The sequence below is a fragment of the Notolabrus celidotus genome, chromosome 8 (genome assembly GCF_009762535.1).
Source record: "Notolabrus celidotus isolate fNotCel1 chromosome 8, fNotCel1.pri, whole genome shotgun sequence".
Classification (NCBI taxonomy): domain Eukaryota; kingdom Metazoa; phylum Chordata; class Actinopteri; order Labriformes; family Labridae; genus Notolabrus; species Notolabrus celidotus.
In genome coordinates this window covers 20,904,079-20,929,285 of record NC_048279.1, presented here as the reverse complement: position 1 = coordinate 20,929,285, position 25,207 = coordinate 20,904,079, and the positions used below count along the sequence as shown (strand labels likewise).

Genomic DNA, 25,207 nt, shown 5'->3' with positions numbered 1-25,207 from the left:
AAACAACTTTTTTTTATAAGTCACTGCTGATGATTTTCCAATCTGTTAGTAAAGTAGTTCATCAGTGTCTGGTTGGAAAAATATTTTGTTAAGGATTTCAGACGAATCTGTAATTGTGATATAAACGCATGGTGGCAGTAAACAACCAGAAATACGCACCACATCGGTTCACCATGAAAATATATGTGAGACTGCCTCTCAAACATTCAGGAGGGCAGACCGTTATCTATCGTTCCGGGTTTCATTTAAAGACTCTCCTCATCCATACGAACAGAGGGCTTTTTGAGACGTGAGATGTTTTTTCTTATGTAGATGGGTATATAAACAGCCTTTGGACTTCTTGGTATTTGTGGGATTTATCCATCGACACCAGACAATGGGGCGAAGCAGACAGGACCCCTTGCGACAATGGAGGAGATGTATCCCCCTCTTTCTGGCTTTGAGTTTGATTTTAGGCGAGGCATCGGGGCAGATAAGATATTCTATATCGGAGGAAATCAAAGAAGGGACTTCTGTCGGAAATATAGCAAAAGATCTGGGATTGGATCCGACCATATTAAAAGCGAGGGGGTTTCGAATTGTTTCTGGCTCAGCGGACTCTCTTTTCGAGGTAAACCATCAGGATGGGGTTTTGTATGTAAACCGTAATATTGACCGAGAGGAAATATGCCAGCGGACCAGTGTCTGTTTGATAAACCTTAAAACAGTGCTTGAGAACCCACTGGAGATCCATTATGTTGCAGTGGAAGTGTTGGACGTGAATGATAATGCACCGTCTTTTCCGGAGAACCACAAAAGGCTGGAGATTTCAGAGTCCACCCTACCGGGAACCAAATTTCAGCTAAAGGCTGCCCTTGATCTCGATGGTGGCGTGAATTCCGTTCAGCAGTATAAACTCAGTGCAAATCAGAATTTTCGGCTGGAAGTGAAAGATCGCGGAAAGGATGGGAAAGTCCCAACTTTGCATTTACAGAGCCCTTTAGACAGAGAGGCCTATAGCAGCCATAAATTGATCCTTACAGCCCTGGATGGAGGTAAACCTCCTAAAACAGGAACCATGCAGATTCTGATAGATGTTTTGGATGTGAATGATAACGCTCCTGTTTTTTCAAAAGAAGTCTACTCTGCAGAGATTAATGAGAATTCACCAATTGGAACAATAATCCTCAGAGTAAACGCAACAGATAGAGACGATGGTCTAAATGGAGATGTTAGTTATTCTTTTGGTGATGTCACCAGCAAGGTGCGCGAGCTGTTTGACGTCGACCCGAGCACAGGTGAGATAACAGTGAAAGGACAATTAGACTACGAAGTGGATGACAGTTATGAGATAGATATCCAGGCATCTGACAGCGGTGCTGTTCCACTTAGAACTGAGAAAGGCGTTACTGTAAATATTAGAGATGTAAATGACAATGCACCTGTGATTGAGGTAACGTCCCTGTCGAATACAATTTCAGAGGACTCTAGAGCAGGTACTACGGTAGCACTTATCAGCATCACTGATTTGGACTCTGGAGTCAACGGGAAAGTTATCAGCTTTGTGAAAGACGATGCTCCTTTCACGCTGACGCCCTCAATACAGGACAACATGTACGCTGTAGTAACAAAGTCAGAACTTGACAGGGAAAACCAATCGATGTATGATGTTACAGTGGTCGCAAAAGACGCAGGTGAACCAGCCCTAACTTCTGAAAAGACGTTCAGAGTAGTTGTATCTGATGTAAACGATAACAGCCCACAGTTTTCATTGAGCCAATATAATTTTTATGTAACAGAGAACAATCCTGCAGGAGCGTCGGTATTTTCTTTGACAGCGTCAGATCGCGACGAGGGGGATAATGCTCTTATAGTGTATCATATTTTAAGAGATGCAGGTAATGAAAATAAAGTGACTTCATTCCTGAACATAAACCCTGAAACTGGAGATATTTTGGCTCTAAAAAGCTTCGACTTTGAAAAAGTGAAAAAGTTTCAGTTCCAAGTTGTGGCCTCTGATTCTGGAACTCCGTCCCTGAGCAGCAACGTCACAGTGAACGTGTTTATTCTGGATCAGAACGACAACCCTCCAGTCATCCTGTATCCAGTCAGCTCCAACGGCTCTGCTGAAGGTGTGGAGGAGATTCCCCGCAATGTGAACGCAGGACACTTGGTGACTAAAGTCAGAGCCTATGACGCTGATATAGGATATAACGGCTGGTTGCTCTTCTCACTGCAGGAAGTCACTGAGCACAATCTCTTTGCTTTGGACCGCTACACAGGACAGATCAGAACACTTCGCTCATTCACAGAGACAGACGAGGCTGAGCAGAAACTCATCATACTGGTCAAAGACAATGGCAACGTGTCCCTCTCTGCTACAGCTACTGTCATTGTCAAAGTTGTGGAGCCCAAAGAGGCTTTTGCTGCTTCTGATGTGAAAAGTGCAACAAAGGATGATGAGGAGAGTAATGTCACTTTTTATCTCATGATCACTTTGGCCTCAGTCTCAGCTCTTTTCATCATCAGCATCATCGTGCTGATTGCAATGCAGTGCTCCAAATCCACAGACTATACTTCCAAATATCTCCAAGAGACTAATTATGATGGCACACTGTGTCACAGCATCCAGTACAGATCTGGAGACAAACGCTACATGTTAGTGGGACCCAGAATGAGCATAGGATCAACTATAGTCCCGGGCAGCCATGCCAACACACTAGTGCTCCCTGACAGGAGGAGGGCATCTACAGAGGTAAGAGCCTAATATTACAGCAAATCTGGTGTTTTTTTTGATCAGGTGGTTTTTATATGACTTATAGTGATTGTCTTAAATGTAATCAGTTGATTCCTTGATGGTATTTATCACCGTTGTATCAAAGTTATACTATTTTGAAGACAAACAATGACTAAACGCCAGCGTTACAGCTTTGGATCGCTGTCCAAGGTTCTGAAATGGATTAGCTTATTGGTTTTTTTAGGGAGGAATATGAGCAAAGCTGAGAAAACAGTGATTGTGAACCTGTCAAGAATGTAAATGGAGTGTCCTGCAGTTGAAGAAAGGTAAATATTTTACCATACTGCAGCCACTTTTTGGCAACATTAGGACAGCAGGTTTTGCCAAAGACCATTATTTATGATGATATTAAGTGTAAATATGCCTGATATGCTGATCGATAATTTTGTTGGTAGTATTTATTATTGCCCTGCAAAAGGTGTCATAACCAAATGGAGAAATAACGTAGATGAGACAGAAAAGGGCCAGCAGGTTTGTTTGGAATCGCTATCCATGGTGCTGAAGTGACTGAATGCAATTTTTTGATGAGCTTTTTCTTACAGCTTGTTCCGAATCAGACATGGTGTTGTACTAGTAATTTCATTCAATTCAACTTGGAACTTTGCAGTTTGAAGTTCAAACACAATCATATCACCCAGTCGATACAACTTTTAGACGAGTAGCAGGGGGAGTAAGTCACATTGCTCTAACAATGTCAGAGTCGCATTCACAGCATTACGCCGGTGTTATGCTATTTTTTTACCACAACCTGCTCTATCTCCGCTAATATTGTTCTTCTTCAGGTGTGGTTTCTGAATGAGATCTATACTTTTGTAATCTTTCTTGAATACTTTTAAAAATCACATCTGTTGTCCACTTGGTGTCACTATTACATAAGTAAGGCCAAGGATGATTTTGTCCCTCCCCTAACAAAGCTTTTGCTCGATCGCTCATAGTAGAGGATACATTTGATGTGGGCTAGCGAGTCTAAATAGATCATTTGGCTCATGTTTGTATGCGATGCCGAAGGGGTCGGAACAACACATTTGAGTTGTCGCAGGAAAGGCTCTTACGAGTTAATACTGTTGGATAACGATGGAGGGACGAAGGCATCCTCAGACAAAGGACTACGTTTGGTTCGCTATTTATTTTTCCTCACTGCTGATCTTTGGAAAGCAGACTCTCGCTGAACTGAGGTACTCTATTCCAGAGGAGATGAAAGAAGGAACCCTTGTTGGAAACGTAGCGAAGGATCTCGGTTTGGACAAATCATCTTTGATTGAGCGACGGTTCCGTGTTGTGTCGGGATCCAATGACCCTCTCTTCAAGGTAAATCCGGACAATGGAGCCTTACAGATCAGTCGGAAAATTGACAGAGAGGAGCTGTGTGAGGGAAGTGGTGCATGCGCAATGGAGCTGAAAATCGTTGTCGAAAACCCTTTGGAAATTCACTATGTCGCTGTTGAAATTACTGATATAAATGATCACGCCCCCAGATTCACTGAGAAGGAACAACAATTTAACATAGCAGAGCATACATCTCCAGGAACGAGGTTTCAGCTACACGCGGCGCGTGATCCTGATGCAGGAGTGAACTCAATTCGCACATACACATTGACGTCAAATGATCTTTTTGAAATAGAATTTAGTCAGAATGATGAGGATAAAATGCCGTTTTTAGTGCTGAAGAAACCATTGGACAGAGAACAAAAGGACAAACACGTTCTAATTGTGACAGCGGTTGATGGAGGTAAACCTCAAAGATCAGGGACTCTGAACGTTTCTATTATTGTTCTCGACAGTAATGATAACCGTCCAGTGTTTAGTGAGGATACTTATCAAATAGAAATATATGAAAACACACCCGTTGGTACTACTGTTTTTAGTGTGAGTGCAAACGATGCCGATGAAGGAAGAAATGGAGAAGTAGAGTACAGCCTCAGTAAAGCACTAGCCCGAAAAGTTTACGACATCTTCGAATTGGATAGTTCAAGTGGACAAATTAAGTTGAAAGGTGTATTAGATTATGAAGAATCAGATATTTATAAACTAGATATCCAGGCGTCCGACAAAGGAACTCCCCCATTGATGGGAAGATGTCGAGTCATTCTAAAATTAAAAGATGTCAACGATAATCCACCAGAAATAGAAATCACATCCCTGTCAAATACGGTACCTGAAGATTCGAAGCCTGGAACTATTATTTCTCTTATAAGCGTAATGGATAAAGACTCTGGTGTTAATGGAAAAATTATCACAGGCATAAACACCGACGTACCTTTTGAACTAAAACCCTCCTATAAAGAGAACACATATTCCATTGTCACAAAGGGACTCCTGGATCGGGAGCAAGTGTCTTATTATGAAATAACAATAAAAGCCACAGACTGTGGTGATCCTCCTTTATCTACTTTTAAAACTCTCAGCATTCAGATATCAGATGTGAATGACAACAGACCACATTTTGAACAAAATCCTTTACAGTTTTATCTGGTAGAAAATAATGTTGCTGGAGCATCAATATTCTCTGTGAGAGCAACAGACAACGATGTAAGCGAAAATGCAGCTATTTCATATCATATCGTGAGAGAGGGGAGTCAAAATGACGTCACATCCTTCCTCAATGTAAACACTGAAAACGGACACATCACCGCGCTAAAAAGTTTCGACTTTGAAACAGTGAAAAAGTTCCAGTTCCAAGTTGTGGCCACAGATTCTGGAAATCCGTCCCTGAGCAGCAACGTCACAGTGAACGTGTTCATTCTGGATCAGAACGACAACGCTCCAGTCATCCTGTATCCAGTCAGCTCCAACGGCTCTGCTGAAGGTGTGGAGGAGATTCCCCGCAATGTGAACGCAGGACACTTGGTGACTAAAGTCAGAGCCTATGACGCTGATATAGGATATAACGGCTGGTTGCTCTTCTCACTGCAGGAAGTCACTGAGCACAATCTCTTTGCTTTGGACCGCTACACAGGACAGATCAGAACACTTCGCTCATTCACAGAGACAGACGAGGCTGAGCAGAAACTCATCATACTGGTCAAAGACAATGGCAACGTGTCCCTCTCTGCTACAGCTACTGTCATTGTCAAAGTTGTGGAGCCCAAAGAGGCTTTTGCTGCTTCTGATGTGAAAAGTGCAACAAAGGATGATGAGGAGAGTAATGTCACTTTTTATCTCATGATCACTTTGGCCTCAGTCTCAGCTCTTTTCATCATCAGCATCATCGTGCTGATTGCAATGCAGTGCTCCAAATCCACAGACTATACTTCCAAATATCTACAAGAGACTAACTATGACGGCACACTGTGTCACAGCATCCAGTACAGATCTGGAGACAAACGCTACATGTTAGTGGGACCCAGAATGAGTATAGGATCCACTATAGTCCCGGGCAGCCATGCCAACACACTAGTGCTCCCTGACAGAAGGAGGGCATCTACTGAGGTAAGAGCTTTAAAACAATGTGAAATGTATTCATATTCATTTTATTCATGCCGTGACTTTATGGCCATTTAATCTCGTATGATTACAATCAGCTTTGTAAAGTACGTAGTACACAGACCACTACCAAGCATTTAAAGCTAAACTCATGTATTTTACAAGTCACTCTATTGCTTGCTGATACATGTTTAATGACTCTTTAACCTCGTAAAGTTTCCTTATGAGATGCTTTATGGTCAATGAACAAGTACCAGACGTTGATCAAAGCGTGTTTGGCTTTGCTGTGTATTTTCCAGTACTGGGTGGTATAACATGTATTATTTGTCTAGTGTTACTTGGATGTTTGAACACTCATCAAAATCATAAACTACAACATTTGGGAAAGGGTTGAGCTGCTTATTTCTTTTCAATTAATCCTGGTTCTGAAGGTTGACCACTCTCAGGAGAATTGACCGGGTGATGAACGCTATCCATGGTGCTGAAACGAAGTTACCTCTAGAGTTTTGTGAAGAACATATTCTACAACATAAGAGTGCTCAAATAAACTGTGCCCATTATCAAGTTGACTTTAAACAACTTCAGCTAATAAACAGATCCACATCATCTAGACGCATTGTACACACTTTGCGTTTGCCACTTAAATAAAATACTTTTAGCAGCTGCAAATACATGCATCTAAATAACAGACAACAAGAAGGGTTCCTTGTTTATATGTGTTGTAAAAACGACATAATTTAAAACCTTGTTCTTTCTCAGTTACCTCTGGGTGTCAGTATTACACTGGGAAATATCATGAAGCGTTGTCCCTCCCCTCGCAGAGCTTTTGTCTGCCCCGATAGAAAGCAGAGGAGACATTTGAATCTTGTCGTGAACAGATGTGAGCGTGTTGGGCTATCTGTAATTGTGCTTCATACAATGGGTTTGATGTAGACATTCAGTAAAGGGTCGTGGTTTTTGTTGGATAACGATGAAGCTGGATAGCAAATCTCGGGGAAGGGGCTGCTCCTGGTTTGCTCTACGCCTGGTTCTTCTGTTGTTTGTCGGCAAACGGGTTTTGGGAGAAATACGTTACTCTGTTCCCGAGGAGGTCAAGGAAGGAACTGTTGTTGGAAATATTGCGAAGGATCTTGGACTGGACATCGGCTCTTTGTTTGATCGACGGTTCCGTGTTGTTTCTGAATCTAAGGATGCATTATTTGAGGTAAACCGGGACAATGGGGCTATGTATGTCCATAAGAAAATCGACCGAGAGGAGCTCTGTCAGGACGGGAGTGGGGCCTGCATAATGGAGCTAAAAATTATTGTTGAAAACCCTTTGGAAATACACTACGTAGTCATAGAAATTACTGATGTGAACGACCACTCTCCTAGTTTTCCTGAAAAGGCACAGATATTTGAAATAGGCGAACAAACATTACCAGGAAAGCGGTTTCAGCTGCACGCTGCTCGTGATCCCGATGCTGGAGTTAATTCTATTCGTACATACACATTGACTACAAATGAACATTTTGAATTAGACATCCGCCAGAGCGATGAGGATAAGATACCATTTTTAGTGCTGAAGAAATCTTTAGACAGAGAGCAAAAGGACAAACACGCGCTGTTGCTCACAGCAGTAGATGGAGGTAAACCTCAAAGATCAGGAACATTAAATGTAACTATTATTGTTCTTGACAGTAATGATAACCGTCCAGTGTTTAATCAGGAGATTTATCAAATTGAAATACAGGAAAATGTTGCAGTTGGCACTTCTATATTTAGAGTGAATGCAACAGATCCAGATGAAGGCTCCAATGGGCTAGTTGAGTACAGCCTCGGAAAAACCCTCAAGAAAAAAGTCTATGACATTTTTGAACTGAACAAATTAACAGGGGAGATTAAAATTAAAGGTTTGGTGGATTTTGAAGAGAACGACGTCTATAAACTCGATGTTGAGGCATCTGATAAGGGTACACCTCCACTTGCAGGTGAATGTAGAGTCATTATAAAAATAAAAGACATCAACGATAACCCACCAGAAATAGAAGTCACATCACTGTCAAATACAGTGCCTGAAGACTCAAAACCTGGGTCCATAGTTTCTCTAATCAGAGTAAAAGATAAAGACTCTGGTGTGAATGGAAAAATAATAACAAGCATAAATAATGACGTACCTTTTGAATTAAAACCCTCCTATAAAGAGAACACATATTCCATTGTCACAAAGGGACTCCTGGATCGGGAGCAGGTGTCTCATTATGAAATAACAATAAAAGCCACAGACTGTGGTGATCCTCCTTTATCTACTTATAAAACTCTCAGCATTCAGATATCAGATGTGAATGACAACAGACCACATTTTCAACAAAACCCTTTACAGTTTTATCTGGTAGAAAATAATGTTGCTGGAGCATCAATATTCTCTGTGAGCGCAACTGACAACGATGTAAGCGAAAATGCAGCTATTTCATATCATATCGTGAGAGAGGGGAGTCAAAATGACGTCACATCTTTCCTCAATGTAAACAGTGAAAACGGACACATCACCGCGCTAAAAAGCTTCGACTTTGAAACAGTGAAAACCTTCCAGTTCCAAGTTGTGGCCTCAGATTCTGGAACTCCGTCCCTGAGCAGCAACGTCACAGTGAACGTGTTCATTCTGGATCAGAACGACAACCCTCCAGTCATCCTGTATCCAGTCAGATCCAACGGCTCTGCTGAAGGTGTGGAGGAGATTCCCCGCAATGTGAACGCAGGACACTTGGTGACTAAAGTCAGAGCCTATGACGCTGATATAGGATATAACGGCTGGTTGCTCTTCTCACTGCAGGAAGTCACTGAGCACAATCTCTTTGCTTTGGACCGCTACACAGGACAGATCAGAACACTTCGCTCATTCACAGAGACAGACGAGGCTGAGCAGAAACTCATCATACTGGTCAAAGACAATGGCAACGTGTCCCTCTCTGCTACAGCTACTGTCATTGTCAAAGTTGTGGAGCCCAAAGAGGCTTTTGCTGCTTCTGATGTGAAAAGTGCAACAAAGGATGATGAGGAGAGTAATGTCACTTTTTATCTCATGATCACTTTGGCCTCAGTCTCAGCTCTTTTCATCATCAGCATCATCGTGCTGATTGCAATGCAGTGCTCCAAATCCACAGACTATACTTCCAAATATCTACAAGAGACTAACTATGACGGCACACTGTGTCACAGCATCCAGTACAGATCTGGAGACAAACGCTACATGTTAGTGGGACCCAGAATGAGTATAGGGTCCACTATAGTCCCGGGCAGCCATGCCAACACACTAGTGCTCCCTGACAGAAGGAGGGCATCTACTGAGGTAAGAGCTTTAAAACAATGTGAAATGTATTCATATTCATTTTATTCATGCCGTGACTTTATGGCCATTTAATCTCGTATGATTACAATCAGCTTTGTAAAGCACTGAGCACACAAACCACTACCAAGCAATTAAAGATAACCTCACGTATTTTACCAGTCACTCTATTGCAGACACTAATTTTAGGGATCCATCGAAGTTTATAAAGCTTCCTTGTATGATTTTTTATGGTCAATGAACAAGTACCAGACGTTGATCATAGCGTGTTTGGATTTGCTGTGTATTTTCCAGTACTGGGTGGTATAACATGTATTATTTGTCTAGTGTTACTTGGATGTTTGAACACTCATCAAAATCACAAACTACAACATTTGGGAAAGTTTTGAGCTGCTTATTTCTTTTCAATTAATTCTGGTTCTGAAGGTTGACCACTCTCGGTAAATTGAACGGGTGATGAACGCTATCCATGGTGCTGAAACGAAGTTACCTCTAGAGTTTTGTGAAGAACATATTCTAGAACATAAGAGTGCTCAATTAAACTGCCCAATATCAAGTTGACTTCAAACAACTTCAGCCAATAGGCAGATCCACATCATCTAGACGGATTGTACACACTTTGCGTTTGCCACTTAAATAAAATACTTTTAGCAGCTGCAAATACATGCATATAAATAACAGACAACAAGAAGGGTCCCTTGTTTATATGTGTTGTAAAAACAACACAATTTATAACCTTGTGCTTTCTCAGTTACCTCTGGGTGTCAGTATTACATAGGGAAATACCATGAATCGTTGTCCCTCCCCTCGCAGAGCTTTTGTTTGCCCCGGTAGAAAGCAGAGGAGACATTTGAATCTCGTCGTGAACCGATGTGAGCGTGTTGGGCTATCTGTAATTGTGCTTCATACAATGGGTTTGATGTAGACATTCAGTAAAGGGTCGTGGTTTTTGTTGGATAACGATGAAGCTGGATAGCAAATCTCGGGGAAAGGGCTGCTCCTGGTTTGCTCTACGCCTGGTTCTTCTGTTGTTTGTCGGCAAACGGGTTTTGGGAGAAATACGTTACTCTGTTCCCGAGGAGGTGAAGGAAGGAACTGTTGTTGGAAATGTCGCAAAGGATCTTGGACTGGACATCAGCTCTTTGTTTGATCGACGGCTCCGTGTTGTTTCTGAATCTAAGGATGCATCATTTGAGGTAAACCGGGACAATGGGGCTCTGTATGTCCATAAGAAAATCGACAGAGAGGAGCTCTGTCAGGACGGGAGTGGGGCCTGCATAATGGAGCTAAAAGTAATTGTTGAAAACCCTTTGGAAATACACTACGTAGTCATAGAAATTACTGACGTTAACGATCATGCACCTAGTTTTCCTGAAAGAGAACAGTTAATTGAAATATTTGAACATACATTACCAGGACGGCGATTTCAGCTGCACGCTGCTCGTGACCCCGATGCTGGAGTCAATTCTATTCGCACATACACACTGACTACAAATGAACATTTTGAATTAGACATCCGTCAAAGCGATGAGGATAAAATACCATTTTTAGTGCTGAAGAAATCTTTAGACAGAGAACAAAAGGTCAAACACACGCTGCTGCTCACAGCAGTAGATGGAGGTAAACCTCAAAGATCAGGAACATTAAATGTAACTGTTATTGTTCTTGATACGAATGATAACCGTCCAATGTTTAGTCAGGAGATTTACCAAATTGAAATACAAGAAAATGTTGCAGTTGGCACATCAGTATTTCGACTGAATGCAACAGATCCAGATGAAGGCTTCAATGGGCTAGTTGAGTACAGCCTTGTAAAAACCCTAAAGAAAAAAGTCTATGACATTTTTGAACTGAACAAATTAACAGGGGAGATTAAAGTTAAAGGTTTGGTGGATTTTGAAGAAAACGACATTTACAAACTTGATGTTGAGGCATCTGATAAAGGAGCACCCCCGTTGAGTGGAGAGTGTAGAGTCATTATAAAAGTAAAGGACATCAACGATAATCCACCAGAAATAGAAGTCACATCACTGTCAAATACAGTACCCGAAGATTCGAAACCTGGGTCAATTGTTTCTCTAATCAGAGTAAAAGACAAGGACTCTGGTGTGAATGGAAAAATAATAACAAGCATAAATAATGACGTACCTTTTGAATTAAAACCCTCCTATAAAGAGAACACATATTCCATTGTCACAAAGGGACTCCTGGATCGGGAGCAGGTGTCTCATTATGAAATAACAATAAAAGCCACAGACTGTGGTGATCCTCCTTTATCTACTTATAAAACTCTCAGCATTCAGATATCAGATGTGAATGACAACAGACCACATTTTCAACAAAACGCTTTACAGTTTTATCTGGTAGAAAATAATGTTGCTGGAGCATCAATATTCTCTGTGAGCGCAACTGATAACGATGTAAGCGAAAATGCAGCTATTTCATATCATATCGTGAGAGAGGGGAGTCAAAATGACGCCACATCCTTCCTCAATGTAAACACTGAAAACGGACACATCACCGCGCTAAAAAGCTTCGACTTTGAAACTGTGAAAAAGTTCCAGTTCCAAGTTGTGGCCTCAGATTCTGGAACTCCGTCCCTGAGCAGCAACGTCACAGTGAACGTGTTCATTCTGGATCAGAACGACAACGCTCCAGTCATCCTGTATCCAGTCAGCTCCAACGGCTCTGCTGAAGGTGTGGAGGAGATTCCCCGCAATGTGAACGTAGGACACTTGGTGACTAAAGTCAGAGCCTATGACGCTGATATAGGATACAACGGCTGGTTGCTCTTCTCACTGCAGGAAGTCACTGAGCACAATCTCTTTGCTTTGGACCGCTACACAGGACAGATCAGAACACTTCGCTCATTCACAGAGAAAGACGAGGCTGAGCAGAAACTCATCATACTGGTCAAAGACAATGGCAACGTGTCGCTCTCTGCTACAGCTACTGTCATTGTCAAAGTTGTGGAGCCCAAAGAGGCTTTTGCTGCTTCTGATGTGAAAAGTGCAACAAAGGATGATGAGGAGAGTAATGTCACTTTTTATCTCATGATCACTTTGGCCTCAGTCTCAGCTCTTTTCATCATCAGCATCATCGTGCTGATTGCAATGCAGTGCTCCAAATCCACAGACTATACTTCCAAATATCTACAAGAGACTAACTATGACGGCACACTGTGTCACAGCATCCAGTACAGATCTGGAGACAAACGCTACATGTTAGTGGGACCCAGAATGAGTATAGGATCCACTATAGTCCCGGGCAGCCATGCCAACACACTAGTGCTCCCTGACAGGAGGAGGGCATCTACAGAGGTAAGACATGCTTTAATGCAAATGTGTGCTTAGTTCCCATGACGTTGGTGAACCATATACATTCTGGCATGATATGCATGAAATTGCCATCATGGGTTATTTCTTGCACCGTTTGTTGTTTAGTTATTCATCCCCTTTGGCCATCGCCATGGTCTTCTTATTCTTGTATGATACAGATCCAAGTTTTTTTATTGTCATCAAGAAGCGCTGGATGCTGTTTACAGCGGAATGTCTGGCAAGTCATGATGAACGGCAGAGGTGTTCCTAAGAAAGAAATAATCAGTCGCTCAATTAATTGAGAAGTTAATGCATTAGTTGATTGTAGCCTCTTATTTGGAATACTCAGGGGAAGAGGGTTTGCTTGTTATGACTATTCATTATTGTGGTAATATGAGAAGGTATCAAGAAGGTATAATAAATAAGGGCGACAGGTATTGTGGATGAGGCAGACAAGGCTGCGAGTCTGCTGTGTATCGCTATCCATGGTGCTGAAATGTGCTGAAAAAAGTGTCTTATTTCTCCTTAAGGTGGGCTGTGAACACTGCTAAAAACAGTTTTAAATAAATACCCTGATTATATATATATTTCTGTTACATTTTCCTCTTACTATTTCAAAGACAGCTATCACTGCAACAGAGAGCGACGATGCAACACTGTATTAAAGGGCCAAAATCATCAGTTTCTGAGCGTCTAAACTTGACGGTTCACCCGCCACGTGCCTTATTAATTCTAACTTAACATAAGAGTTAATGTCTCCATATATAGCCAGTAGATGTATGTGTGGGGGTGTCTTTGCCTCATCTGTGCCTGATAAAGAGGACACCTGCTTGTGTTATTTTATCATCGATTTAAAAAGCTGTCTGTTTCATTCTGCTTCAAATTTTAAACATATTGCATTGCAATATGAATCCCGGCCAAATGGTGTCAGTATAATAACAAATAATCCTTACACATGCCTTCGTCATAGCCACTAGATCCATCCCCTTCCTTCTAAAATCATTACAGACGGACCTTTTGCGTGGAAACAGCTTGCATCTCGAATCAAGCATAGAAAACTAGAATTATCTGTGGGGAAATATTTGGATTATGACAACGAATGTGACGGAGGGATTACGCATAAGAGACGAGCGTATTTCTCTGCGGATGTTTTGCATTTAACGGTTTTATTTTTCACATCATGGAACAAAGGCGCGAGGCACGGAGAGAGCGATGGAGGTTTGTTGCCTGCATTATGGTTTTGGTTACGTTTTGGAGCAGAGCATCGGGACAATTCAGATATTCTATCTCTGAGGAAGTGAGCGAAGGAACTGTGGTTGGAAATATTGCTAAGGATTTAGGTCTTGACAGAACCACGCTAAGAGAGAGGGGGTACCGCATTGTATATGGCACGGCAGAGCCTCCCTTTCGAGTCAATCAGGATAACGGTATCTTGTATGTGAATGGAAAGATTGACAGAGAGGAAGTGTGCGACCGAAGTAAGGTTTGTGTTATCGACTTAAAAACTGTGCTAGAAAGCCCACTGGAAGTCCATTACGTAGCAGTGGAGATTCTGGACGTGAACGACCATGCACCGAGCTTCACCGAAAATCAAACGCTGCTGGAAATTTATGAATCTGCTCTACCAGGAGCAAGGTTTCAGTTGAAAGGGGCGCGAGATGCTGATAGTGGTACTTTCTCCGTGCAGCAGTATAAGTTGAGCCACAACGAACACTTTCGACTGGAGGTGAAAGATCGTGGCGAGGACCGTAAAACCCCAAGTTTAGTTCTTCAAAAGCCACTTGATAGAGAATCTGCCAAGACCCATGTGTTACTTCTGACGGCCATTGATGGAGGTAAACCTCCGAGGTCCGGCAACATGACCATAATTGTTGATGTTTTGGATGTCAATGATAACCCCCCACTGTTCACCCAGGAATCCTATACCGTGCAGCTGAAAGAAAACTCTCCTCTTGGCACAACTGTTATTCAAGTTAATGCCACTGATTTGGATGAAGGCCTTAATGGTGAGGTTGTATATTCTTTTGGCAATGACGTAGATACACGTGCACGCTCACGTTTTGATTTGAATCCAGTCACTGGGGTATTAACTGTGGCAGGAGAAATAGATTTTGAGGAATGTAGCAGATACGAAATAGACATCCAGGCATCCGACAAAGCTGTAGCTGCACTATCTACGGACAAAAGCGTCATCATACATATTATTGATGTGAACGACAATGCACCTGAGATTGAAGTGACATCCTTTTCACGTGCACTACCAGAAGATTCAAAACCAGGGACCACTGTGGCTTTGATTAGTGTCAAAGATTCAGATTCCGGTCTGAATGGGAAAGTTATGTGTTATCTGAGCAGAGATCTTCCCTTTACGCTCACGCCTTCTTTACAGAGCAACATGTATTCACTAGTCACAAAGGTTCTTTTGGATCGAGAACAGCAGGCCCAATATTATGTTACAATTACAGGAAAGGACGCAGGTGAGCCGTCTTTATCCTCAAATAAAACTATAAAAATCGATGTTACAGATGTGAATGATAACAGCCCAGTGTTTTCACAGAACCCATATACTTTTTACATAACAGAGAATAACAACCCCGGAGCGTCTATTTTATCAGTAACAGCGCTCGATAATGACGAGGGAAGTAATGCTCTAATCTCATATCATATAAAAAGGTTAAAGGACGTTGAGAAGTCGCTCGCATCATTTTTGAACATAAACCCAGAAACTGGAGATATTTTGGCGCTAAAAAGTTTCGACTTTGAAACAGTAAAAAAGTTCCAGTTCCAAATTGTGGCCTCAGATTCTGGAACCCCGTCTCTGAGCAGCAACGTCACAGTGAACGTGTTCATTCTGGATCAGAACGACAACGCTCCAGTCATCCTGTATCCAGTTAGCTCTAACGGCTCTGCTGAAGGTGTGGAGGAGATTCCCCGCAATGTGAACGCAGGACACTTGGTGACTAAAGTCAGAGCCTATGACGCTGATATAGGATATAACGGCTGGTTGCTCTTCTCACTGCAGGAAGTCACTGAGCACAATCTCTTTGCTTTGGACCGCTACACAGGACAGATCAGAACACTTCGCTCATTCACAGAGACAGACGAGGCTGAGCAGAAACTCATCATACTGGTCAAAGACAATGGCAACGTGTCCCTCTCTGCTACAGCTACTGTCATTGTCAAAGTTGTGGAGCCCAAAGAAGCTTTTGCTGCTTCTGATGTGAAAAGTGCCACAAAGGATGATGAGGAGAGTAATGTCACTTTTTATCTCATGATCACTTTGGCCTCAGTCTCAGCTCTTTTCGTCATCAGCATCATCGTGCTGATTGCAATGCAGTGCTCCAAATCCACAGACTATACTTCCAAATATCTACAAGAGACTAACTATGATGGCACACTGTGTCACAGCATCCAGTACAGATCTGGAGACAAACGCTACATGTTAGTGGGACCCAGAATGAGTATTGGATCCACTATAGTCCCGGGCAGCCATGCCAACACACTAGTGCTCCCTGACAGGAGGAGGGCATCTACAGAGGTAAGAGTCTTCTGCCGACAGTTTTTTTTAACTTAACCCTTACATTATTTTCACAGTGGTTAAAAGGTTTGGCTGTCAGTCAGTCTAATTATCAGCATAGTAATGCTATTATTTTTGTACCTTCGACTTTACATTGAAATTTGTCTGAAAGCAGCCACTTCGATTCTGTCATTCTTCCTCTGCATTTAGTTTTTATCCCATGTTTTAACCATGCTTTAAGCATACGTTCATTATTGTATTGTATTTTATTTTATTCAAGTCCCTCGGCAGAAAGACCTAAAATGCACATACTATTACACTAACAAATTAAAAGCATACAAACCTCACAAACATTATCACGTAAAAACATGCATGAGTAAACATACATATTCTTAGGTTCCATACAAAGTTTGAAAAGTGAAAGTGAAGTTAAATCAGTGATAACTTGATTGGTTTGCCAGAGCGATATTTTTTGCAAAAATATTAAAGACTTACTGTCTCTTTTATGTTTTGGAATGGAGTTACACTTTTTTGATGCTCTAAAATGTTGCTCGTCCAAACGCAGTTTTGTTAAATTTAGCTAACAGCCACCCCTCTTGATGCTCTGGGCTGCTTTGCATTGTTCCTGCATATTGGCTTAAATAAATTAAATGGTTGTGGTGCCTGTTCATGAACATATATTGACAGCTGTTTCGATTCGCTTTGAAAATAAGGCTATATAGCCTACCTGATGCTTTAATGTTTTAGTCTGCCTGAAATGTGACACGGCTTAGATCAAGCTTGTGACGCTGCGTAAAGCAATATGGGGATGTTGTACTTTTAAACATTTAAGTATTCTAGTAGCAGTTTTATGTTCATGTTTTAAATCACAGCGTATGTAAGCTTGGGAATAACAGTTTGAACGCTTGGTGTCAGTGTTGTTCAGTGATTCTGTGCTTCCTCTGTACGTCATGAGCCTTATTTCGACGGAGCCCTGGCATTTTTCTCTCACAACATATTTGAGCGTTAGGTCGTGATCAGCAGCAACGCTTGGATTTTTTTCAGCAGTATTTTAAGGACAAAGTTTAGAGATATGAAGCATTTATAATGTGCATTAATACCACGACCTAGTGACTGGACAGTTTTTATCGGCTTCAAGTCATGGAACAAAGAGGTTTCACAGCACGGAGGGAGCGACAACGTTGGATCGCCTTCTTGGTGGTTTTGGATTTTCTGTGGAGCGGGGCTTCTGCACAGATCAGATATTCGATAGCTGAGGAGGTTCCGGATGGATCCGTTGTGGGGAATATAGCAAAGGATTTGGGACTCGATAAGACTGCACTCAGTGACAGAGGATATCGCATTGTAGTAGGCTCAACTGAACCCTTGTTCCAGGTGAATCAAAATGATGGAATTTTATATGTGAAAAGAAGAATTGACAGAGAGGAGGTGTGCGACCGGAGCAGCCTTTGTTTGATCAATCTGAAAACCGTGCTAGAAAATCCACTAGAGATCCATTACGTGGCAGTGGAAATACTAGACATAAATGACCACTCTCCCCTGTTTCCAGAGAAAGAGAAAATACTGGAGATTTCTGAGTCGGCCTTACCCGGAGCAAGATTTCAACTTCAGGCTGCGCGCGACCCTGATGGAGGCCAGTTCTCCATTCAGCAATATAAGCTCAGCCATAGCGAAAATTTCAGACTGGAAGTTAAGGATAGGGGTGAGGACCGTAAAGTACCATTTTTAGTTGTGCAAAAGCAGCTGGACAGAGAAACGACCGGGAGACATAAGCTTCGCCTTACAGCTGTTGATGGGGGCAAACCAGCGAAGTCTGGTGCTATAGAAATTATTGTGGATGTACTTGATGTAAATGACAACTCTCCGGTGTTTGCTAAAGAGTTGTATTCCGCCACACTTAAAGAAAACGTCCCCGTGGGCACTGTGGTGATTCAAGTGAATGCAACTGATTTGGACCAGGGTGCAAATGGCGAGATAATATATTCATTTGGTAAAGAAGTTGATTCAAAATTAATGGACTTGTTTAGTGTGGACGCAAACACAGGAGAAATCAAAGTTACCGGTCCGATAGATTTCGAGAAAAGTAAAAGTTATGAGATTGACATTCAGGCATCTGACAAGGGGCAGGTTCCTCTAACAACAGACAAAAGTGTTATAATCACTGTAGTTGATGTTAATGATAATGCTCCTGAGATAGAGGTAACATCATTCTCTAGCTCTATCAAGGAGGATTCAAAGATAGGAACTACAGTGGCCCTGATTAGTGTCAGCGATTTAGACTCTGGAATTAATGGTAAAGTTATATGCACACTCAATGACGATGTTCCTTTTACATTATCTCCATCTTTACAAGAAAACATGTTTGCTGTTGTAACTAGATCACATCTAGACAGGGAAATTGTTTCCAAATTTGACGTCACAATTATGGCAAAAGACACAGGTGAGCCGTCGTTCTCATCTGAAAAGACCATAAGTGTTTTAGTGTCAGATGTAAATGACAACCGTCCAGAGTTTTCTTCAGTCCCCTATGTATTTTATACCACCGAGAATAACAGCCCGGGAGCCTCAGTGTTTTCTGTGAAGGCATCTGATCGTGATGATAGCGAAAACGCTGTAATTTCATATCGTATAGTGAGAGAAGAGACAAAGGACAATACATTGACCTCATTCTTGAATATAAACAGTGAAACTGGAGATATTTTGGCGCTAAAGAGTTTCGACTTTGAAACTGTGAAAACGTTCCAGTTCCAAGTTGTGGCCTCAGATTCTGGAACTCCGTCCCTGAGCAGCAACGTCACAGTGAACGTGTTCATTCTGGATCAGAACGACAACGCTCCAGTCATCCTGTATCCAGTCAGCTCCAACGGCTCTGCAGAAGGTGTGGAGGAGATTCCCCGCAATGTGAACGCAGGACACTTGGTGACTAAAGTCAGAGCCTATGATGCTGATATAGGATATAACGGCTGGTTGCTCTTCTCACTGCAGGAAGTCACTGAGCACAATCTCTTTGCTTTGGACCGCTACACAGGACAGATCAGAACACTTCGCTCATTCACAGAGACAGACGAGGCTGAGCAGAAACTCATCATACTGGTCAAAGACAATGGCAACGTGTCCCTCTCTGCTACAGCTACTGTCATTGTCAAAGTTGTGGAGCCCAAAGAGGCTTTTGCTGCTTCTGATGTGAAAAGTGCCACAAAGGATGATGAGGAGAGTAATGTCACTTTTTATCTCATGATCACTTTGGCCTCAGTCTCAGCTCTTTTCATCATCAGCATCATCGTGCTGATTGCAATGCAGTGCTCCAAATCCACAGACTATACTTCCAAATATCTACAAGAGACTAACTATGACGGCACACTGTGTCACAGCATCCAGTACAGATCTGGAGACAAACGCTACATGTTAGTGGGACCCAGAATGAGTATAGGATCCACTATAGTCCCGGGCAGCCAAGCCAACACACTAGTGCTCCCTGACAGGAGGAGGGCATCGACAGAGGTAAGGCATATTTTATAAAACAGTGTATGGAAATCATTGCGATACCCAACATGTTGACACCGACTTGACTGTGGCAAACCTTTGTTTAAACTCAAGTTAAACAAACAAAAAACAAACAAAATAAGAACTTTTTTCTGAGTGTGTTCCTCATTCTGTTAGAATTGTATGCAGGTTAGAAGTTCACTTTTTCCACCTCAACTATGCTTACCTTATTTGAAGACTAGGTATGAAGCTGTTGTGCCTCAGATGGATCTTGGGTCCTTGGATTGCATAATCTGTTGTCAATGAAAGAAAATCAATATTTCAGATTAACCACAAGTAAAGTTATTTGTAGCAACTTGAATTTGTTCTAAAACTGTGCAATGTTTGTTGGCAAACACGTTTTTTTCTTACTATACTTGTACTGTGGTGAAGGCTTTTGAGGGACTGTGATAGTTTGCATAAATTTTTTTCATGGGTTAACCAGGACTTTTGACACCTCACATAAATAATATTTCATCAGCAATTTCAGTACTCAACTTTATTGCATATTGATAACTTAATGTTCATTGAACTATATATCTAAAAGATGTTAAATTGAAGAAGCACCTCAGCACTGTTGCATGGTAATATATGACTTAAATGTGAAAATGTATAACAAGCAGGCAAAAAAAAAAAAAAAAGTTTAGGGAAATATTTTAAGCTAGTTTAAGATTGAAATATTTAAATAACTGTATTTTGGTAACTGGCCAACTATACAATTATTTGACCAGGGCACTATTAGGAAACAAATAATGTTATGGTGACATACTATGTATGGTTAAAACGTGATGAAAAGGAAGCAAAATTATTCTGGTGATTGAAGTAATTTGTTAAAACAAGGGCAGCTGACTGACGCCAGATATAACACGTAAAGATCTGTCCTATAAACTTGTGTAACACGGCATCCTAAAACAAACTTTCCATTGTCCATTGGTTTTCATTACATTAGGTATAGTGTCAATTTATTTTCCAACTTCCTTTTCACAAAGCTGAAGACGCTAGGCGCTGTCCATGGTGCTGAAGTGTTTGGTCTGATTTTCACATCTTTGTTGATGAAGTGAAACACGTGAGCCTTCATGCATGCAGATGGTATACCGGGGATTCGTCTAATGCTACGTGATGGAATTATTATAAAATATTAGCAAGTGCTCCGACGCATCACAAAACATTTAAGAACGCATTGTTTGATGTTAAGATACTTTTTTCGCTCGCTTGTTTACCGACGATTTCGTCTTCTTATCTCTTTTTCTGTGACTTGTACACGTTTGGTCTGTAAATGCTGAACCCACGAAAAGTCATGCTATCCATCTGCTGTGCTTTCTCTGCAGTAAGGTGTTAGCTCGCGTGGTGTCAGTGTAATGTAAAAAGTGAGCGGTGCACGAGGTTGTTGTGACGTCACTGAACAAAGGTTCCACCCCCTGATAACATTCTCAGTTAGCAGAGCATCTTCTGTGCTTAGCGTTGCCTTTGTTAACATCCTGGTTGCAAACATTTTCGCTTTGTATGAAGACTGAGAATACTGTCATTAAGGGCGGTGCTGGATTATTTGAAACCCAGTTCATGATCCCGTAATGGAATACTGACGTCTTTGGGTTTTACCATGGAACAAAGAAGCTGCGAAACCCGAAGGGTGCGGGGAAATTTGCTCGGCTGCTTGGTTGTTGGGCTTTTGTGGAGCGTGGCTTCTGCGGAAATACGCTATTCAATCTCGGAGGAAGTAAACGAAGGAACTGTGGTTGGAAATATAGCGAAGGACCTAGGATTGGATAAAAACACACTGAAAGACAGAAAGTATCGGATTGTTTCAAGTAATGAAGATTCTCTTTTCCATGTGAACCAAAACGATGGCGTCCTGTATGTGAGCCGGAAGATTGACAGAGAAGAGGTGTGCGCGCAGAGCAGTACGTGTTCGATAAATCTGAAAACAGTGTTAGAAAATCCACTGGAGGTTCATTATGTAGAAGTGGAGGTGCTGGATGTAAATGACCATTCTCCTTTATTCCAAGAAGTAGAAAAAAGGTTAGAGATTTTCGAATCCGTGTTGCCCGGAGCGAGATTTCAGCTAAAACCCGCAAAGGATCTGGACAGTGGCCAATTCTCTGTTCAGCAGTACAAACTGAGCAACAACGATCACTTCAGATTGGAGGTTAAGGATAAAGGAGAAGATGGTAAAATACCTGTATTGGTTGTAACAAAATCCTTAGACAGAGAAACTAAAATAAGATACTCGTTAGTACTGACCGCACTGGACGGGGGTAAACCTCCAAAATCTGGCAATATGAAAATTTTGGTGAATGTTTTGGATATTAACGATAACGCACCTGTTTTCCAACAAGATGTTTATTCCGTGATGCTTGATGAAAATTCTCCAATAGGTACAACAGTCATACTAGTAAATGCAACTGATTTAGATGATGGCTCGAACGGTGAGGTAGTTTTTTCATTTAGCAACAGTATGAATCAAAGAATATTAAATCTATTTAAAATCAACCCATCAACAGGTGAGATAAGTGTTAACGGTCCAATAGATTATGAAGAGAAAGATAGGTATAATATTGACATAGAAGCATCGGATAAAGGTTTCGCCCCTCTAACTACAGAGAAAAGTGTCATTATTAAGATAGTTGACGTTAATGATAATGCACCTGAGATAGAAGTTACCTCATTTTCGAGCTCCATACCTGAAGACTCCAGACCTGGAACTACAGTTGCACTTATCAGTGTCAATGACCTGGACTCCGGTTTTAATGGAAAAGTTATTTGTTCAATAGGTGAGGATGTTCCTTTCACTTTGTCACCATCCTTACGTGATAAAATGTATTCATTAGTCACCAAATCTCCTCTGGACAGAGAGAAACAGTCACATTATGACCTGACAATAACTGCTAAAGACGCTGGTCATCCTCCATTATCTTCTGAAAAGACCATAAGCGTCGTGGTGTCAGATGTGAATGACAACAAACCAGAGTTTTCATTCAGTCCTTATACTTTCTATGTGACTGAAGCCAATGAGCCAGGTACCTCTGTGTTTTCAGTGAAAGCTTTTGATCGGGATGAAAATGACAACGCGCTTATTTCATATCATATTCTCAGAAATGGAGGAGAAGAAAATAAGTTGGCATCTTTTCTGAACATAAACACTGAAACTGGAGATATTTTGGCACTAAAAAGCTTCGACTTTGAAACAGTGAAAACGTTCCAGTTCCAAGTTGTGGCCTCAGATTCTGGAACTCCGTCCCTGAGCAGCAACGTCACAGTGAACGTGTTCATTCTGGATCAGAACGACAACGCTCCAGTCATCCTGTATCCAGTCAGCTCCAACGGCTCTGCTGATGGTGTGGAGGAGATTCCCCGCAATGTGAACGCAGGACACTTGGTGACTAAAGTCAGAGCCTATGACGCTGATATAGGATATAACGGCTGGTTGCTCTTCTCACTGCAGGAAGTCACTGAGCACAATCTCTTTTCTTTGGACCGCTACACAGGACAGATCAGAACACTTCGCTCATTCACAGAGACAGACGAGGCTGAGCAGAAACTCGTAATACTGGTCAAAGACAATGGCAACGTGTCCCTCTCTGCTACAGCTACTGTCATTGTCAAAGTTGTGGAGCCCAAAGAGGCTTTTGCTGCTTCTGATGTGAAAAGTGCAACAAAGGATGATGAGGAGAGTAATGTCACTTTTTATCTCATGATCACTTTGGCCTCAGTCTCAGCTCTTTTCATCATCAGCATTATCGTGCTGATTGCAATGCAGTGCTCCAAATCCACAGACTATACTTCCAAATATCTCCAAGAGACTAATTATGACGGCACACTGTGTCACAGCATCCAGTACAGATCTGGAGACAAACGCTACATGTTAGTGGGGCCCAGGATGAGTATAGGATCCACTATAGTCCCGGGCAGCCATGCCAACACACTAGTGCTCCCTGACAGGAGGCGGGCATCCACTGAGGTAAGACATGTACTCTATTTCCATCATGTTTTGGAAACATTTTTTCATGGACTTGGCTGAGGCAAACTTATTACAACTAATACTGGCACATTTTTAATCCAAGCTTTCAGATACATTGTCAGATTTAATGCATTTGAGAAATTAGCTCTCTCTCCTTCCTGATTGTGCCTTACAACAGACCTATTTGGAAAACGAGGAAAACTTGTCTGAAAATTGCAGTCAGTTATCAGTGAATAAAACCCAGTAAATCATGAACACAAACAGAATGCATGGGGTAGTTTTGAGAAAACTGTGCCTTGTTTTTTGGCTATTTGAACTCTTGGTTTGCCTTCTTCACTAATATTGTGAGGTGTGTTGTGGGGCTGTGGTATCATGCTTGCTATATAGCAGTGAATGGGTCAGCTGTTTCCTTTAAAATCGCAGCTGATATCCTTTTTCACTATAAAGCCAAGTATCATTGTTATGGGTTATCTTGGACTTGTGTGGCACTAAAAGTAAAACTATCTTACAATCCACAATTTGGTAGCACTTACATTGATACATTGTAATGAACTTGAGATAATGGGATAAAAGTTATGTATGTCTAAATATGTCAAAATTAAGGAACACATTGGCAGAGTTAATACAAGGCAATGGATAAGTATCAGTAATGGATGTAACTTGGTAATATTAAATGTAAAGGAATGAAAAAGTGTAATAACGAGCAGACCAAATATTATTGATGGATGGGTAAAATATTTTAAGTCAACTCCAGGGTGAAATTTTTTAGTAATAGTATGGTAAACGTTTGATACATTTTAGTGACCAAGTGAAATTCAAATCATTGTGCTCTATTCAAACTAAAAAAAGGTAATACATTGAGACCAGCATAATCATCCTTAAACAGAATCAAGATAGTCATGATGTTTTTCCCTTGAATTATAGTTCTAAAAAAGATTTCCCACTTTTTACCTATACCGTTGATTTTTCCGACTAGTTTTCTATGTATAACATTATTAGTATAAACGTGTATTTAAGTTCAGTTATTTATGCTTGTGCATTTAGGTGACATTCAAAATGTATATTCCAATAAAGTGCAGCTGACTTACTGAAGATTTAAAGACAAGGCATAACATAAAGTTTGTAAAACAACTATCTCAAACAATAGATTCACAGCTTCAGCCATTGGTCGCTGTCCGTGGTGCTGAACAGTTCTATCTTGTTCTCCCATCTGTGGTGAACATTTAACAAACACCACACTCCGTGCTGATGTTATCTCGTTGATAATATTAATGTGGTTTTATCAAATAATTTATAAATGTTTGCAAAAGCTCTGAAGAATCCTCAAAACGTCTACGAGCGTGTTTTTTCTTCTTATACGTAAATGATA

General features: G+C 41.3%; 1 protein-coding gene across 1 annotated transcript; it reads left to right on the top strand.

Moving 5' to 3' along the window:
• The first annotated feature begins 376 nt into the window (after positions 1 to 376).
• LOC117817633 lies at positions 377 to 24,768 on the top strand. Its single transcript, XM_034690386.1, has 10 exons — positions 377 to 2,734; positions 3,845 to 6,231; positions 7,133 to 9,527; positions 10,293 to 10,354; positions 10,450 to 12,844; positions 14,529 to 16,385; positions 17,908 to 18,069; positions 19,104 to 19,859; positions 23,083 to 23,838; positions 24,763 to 24,768. Exons 1-10 carry the CDS (start codon positions 377 to 379, stop codon positions 24,766 to 24,768), a joined length of 13,134 nt encoding a protein of 4,377 aa, XP_034546277.1.
• Positions 24,769 to 25,207: the final 439 nt, after the last annotated feature.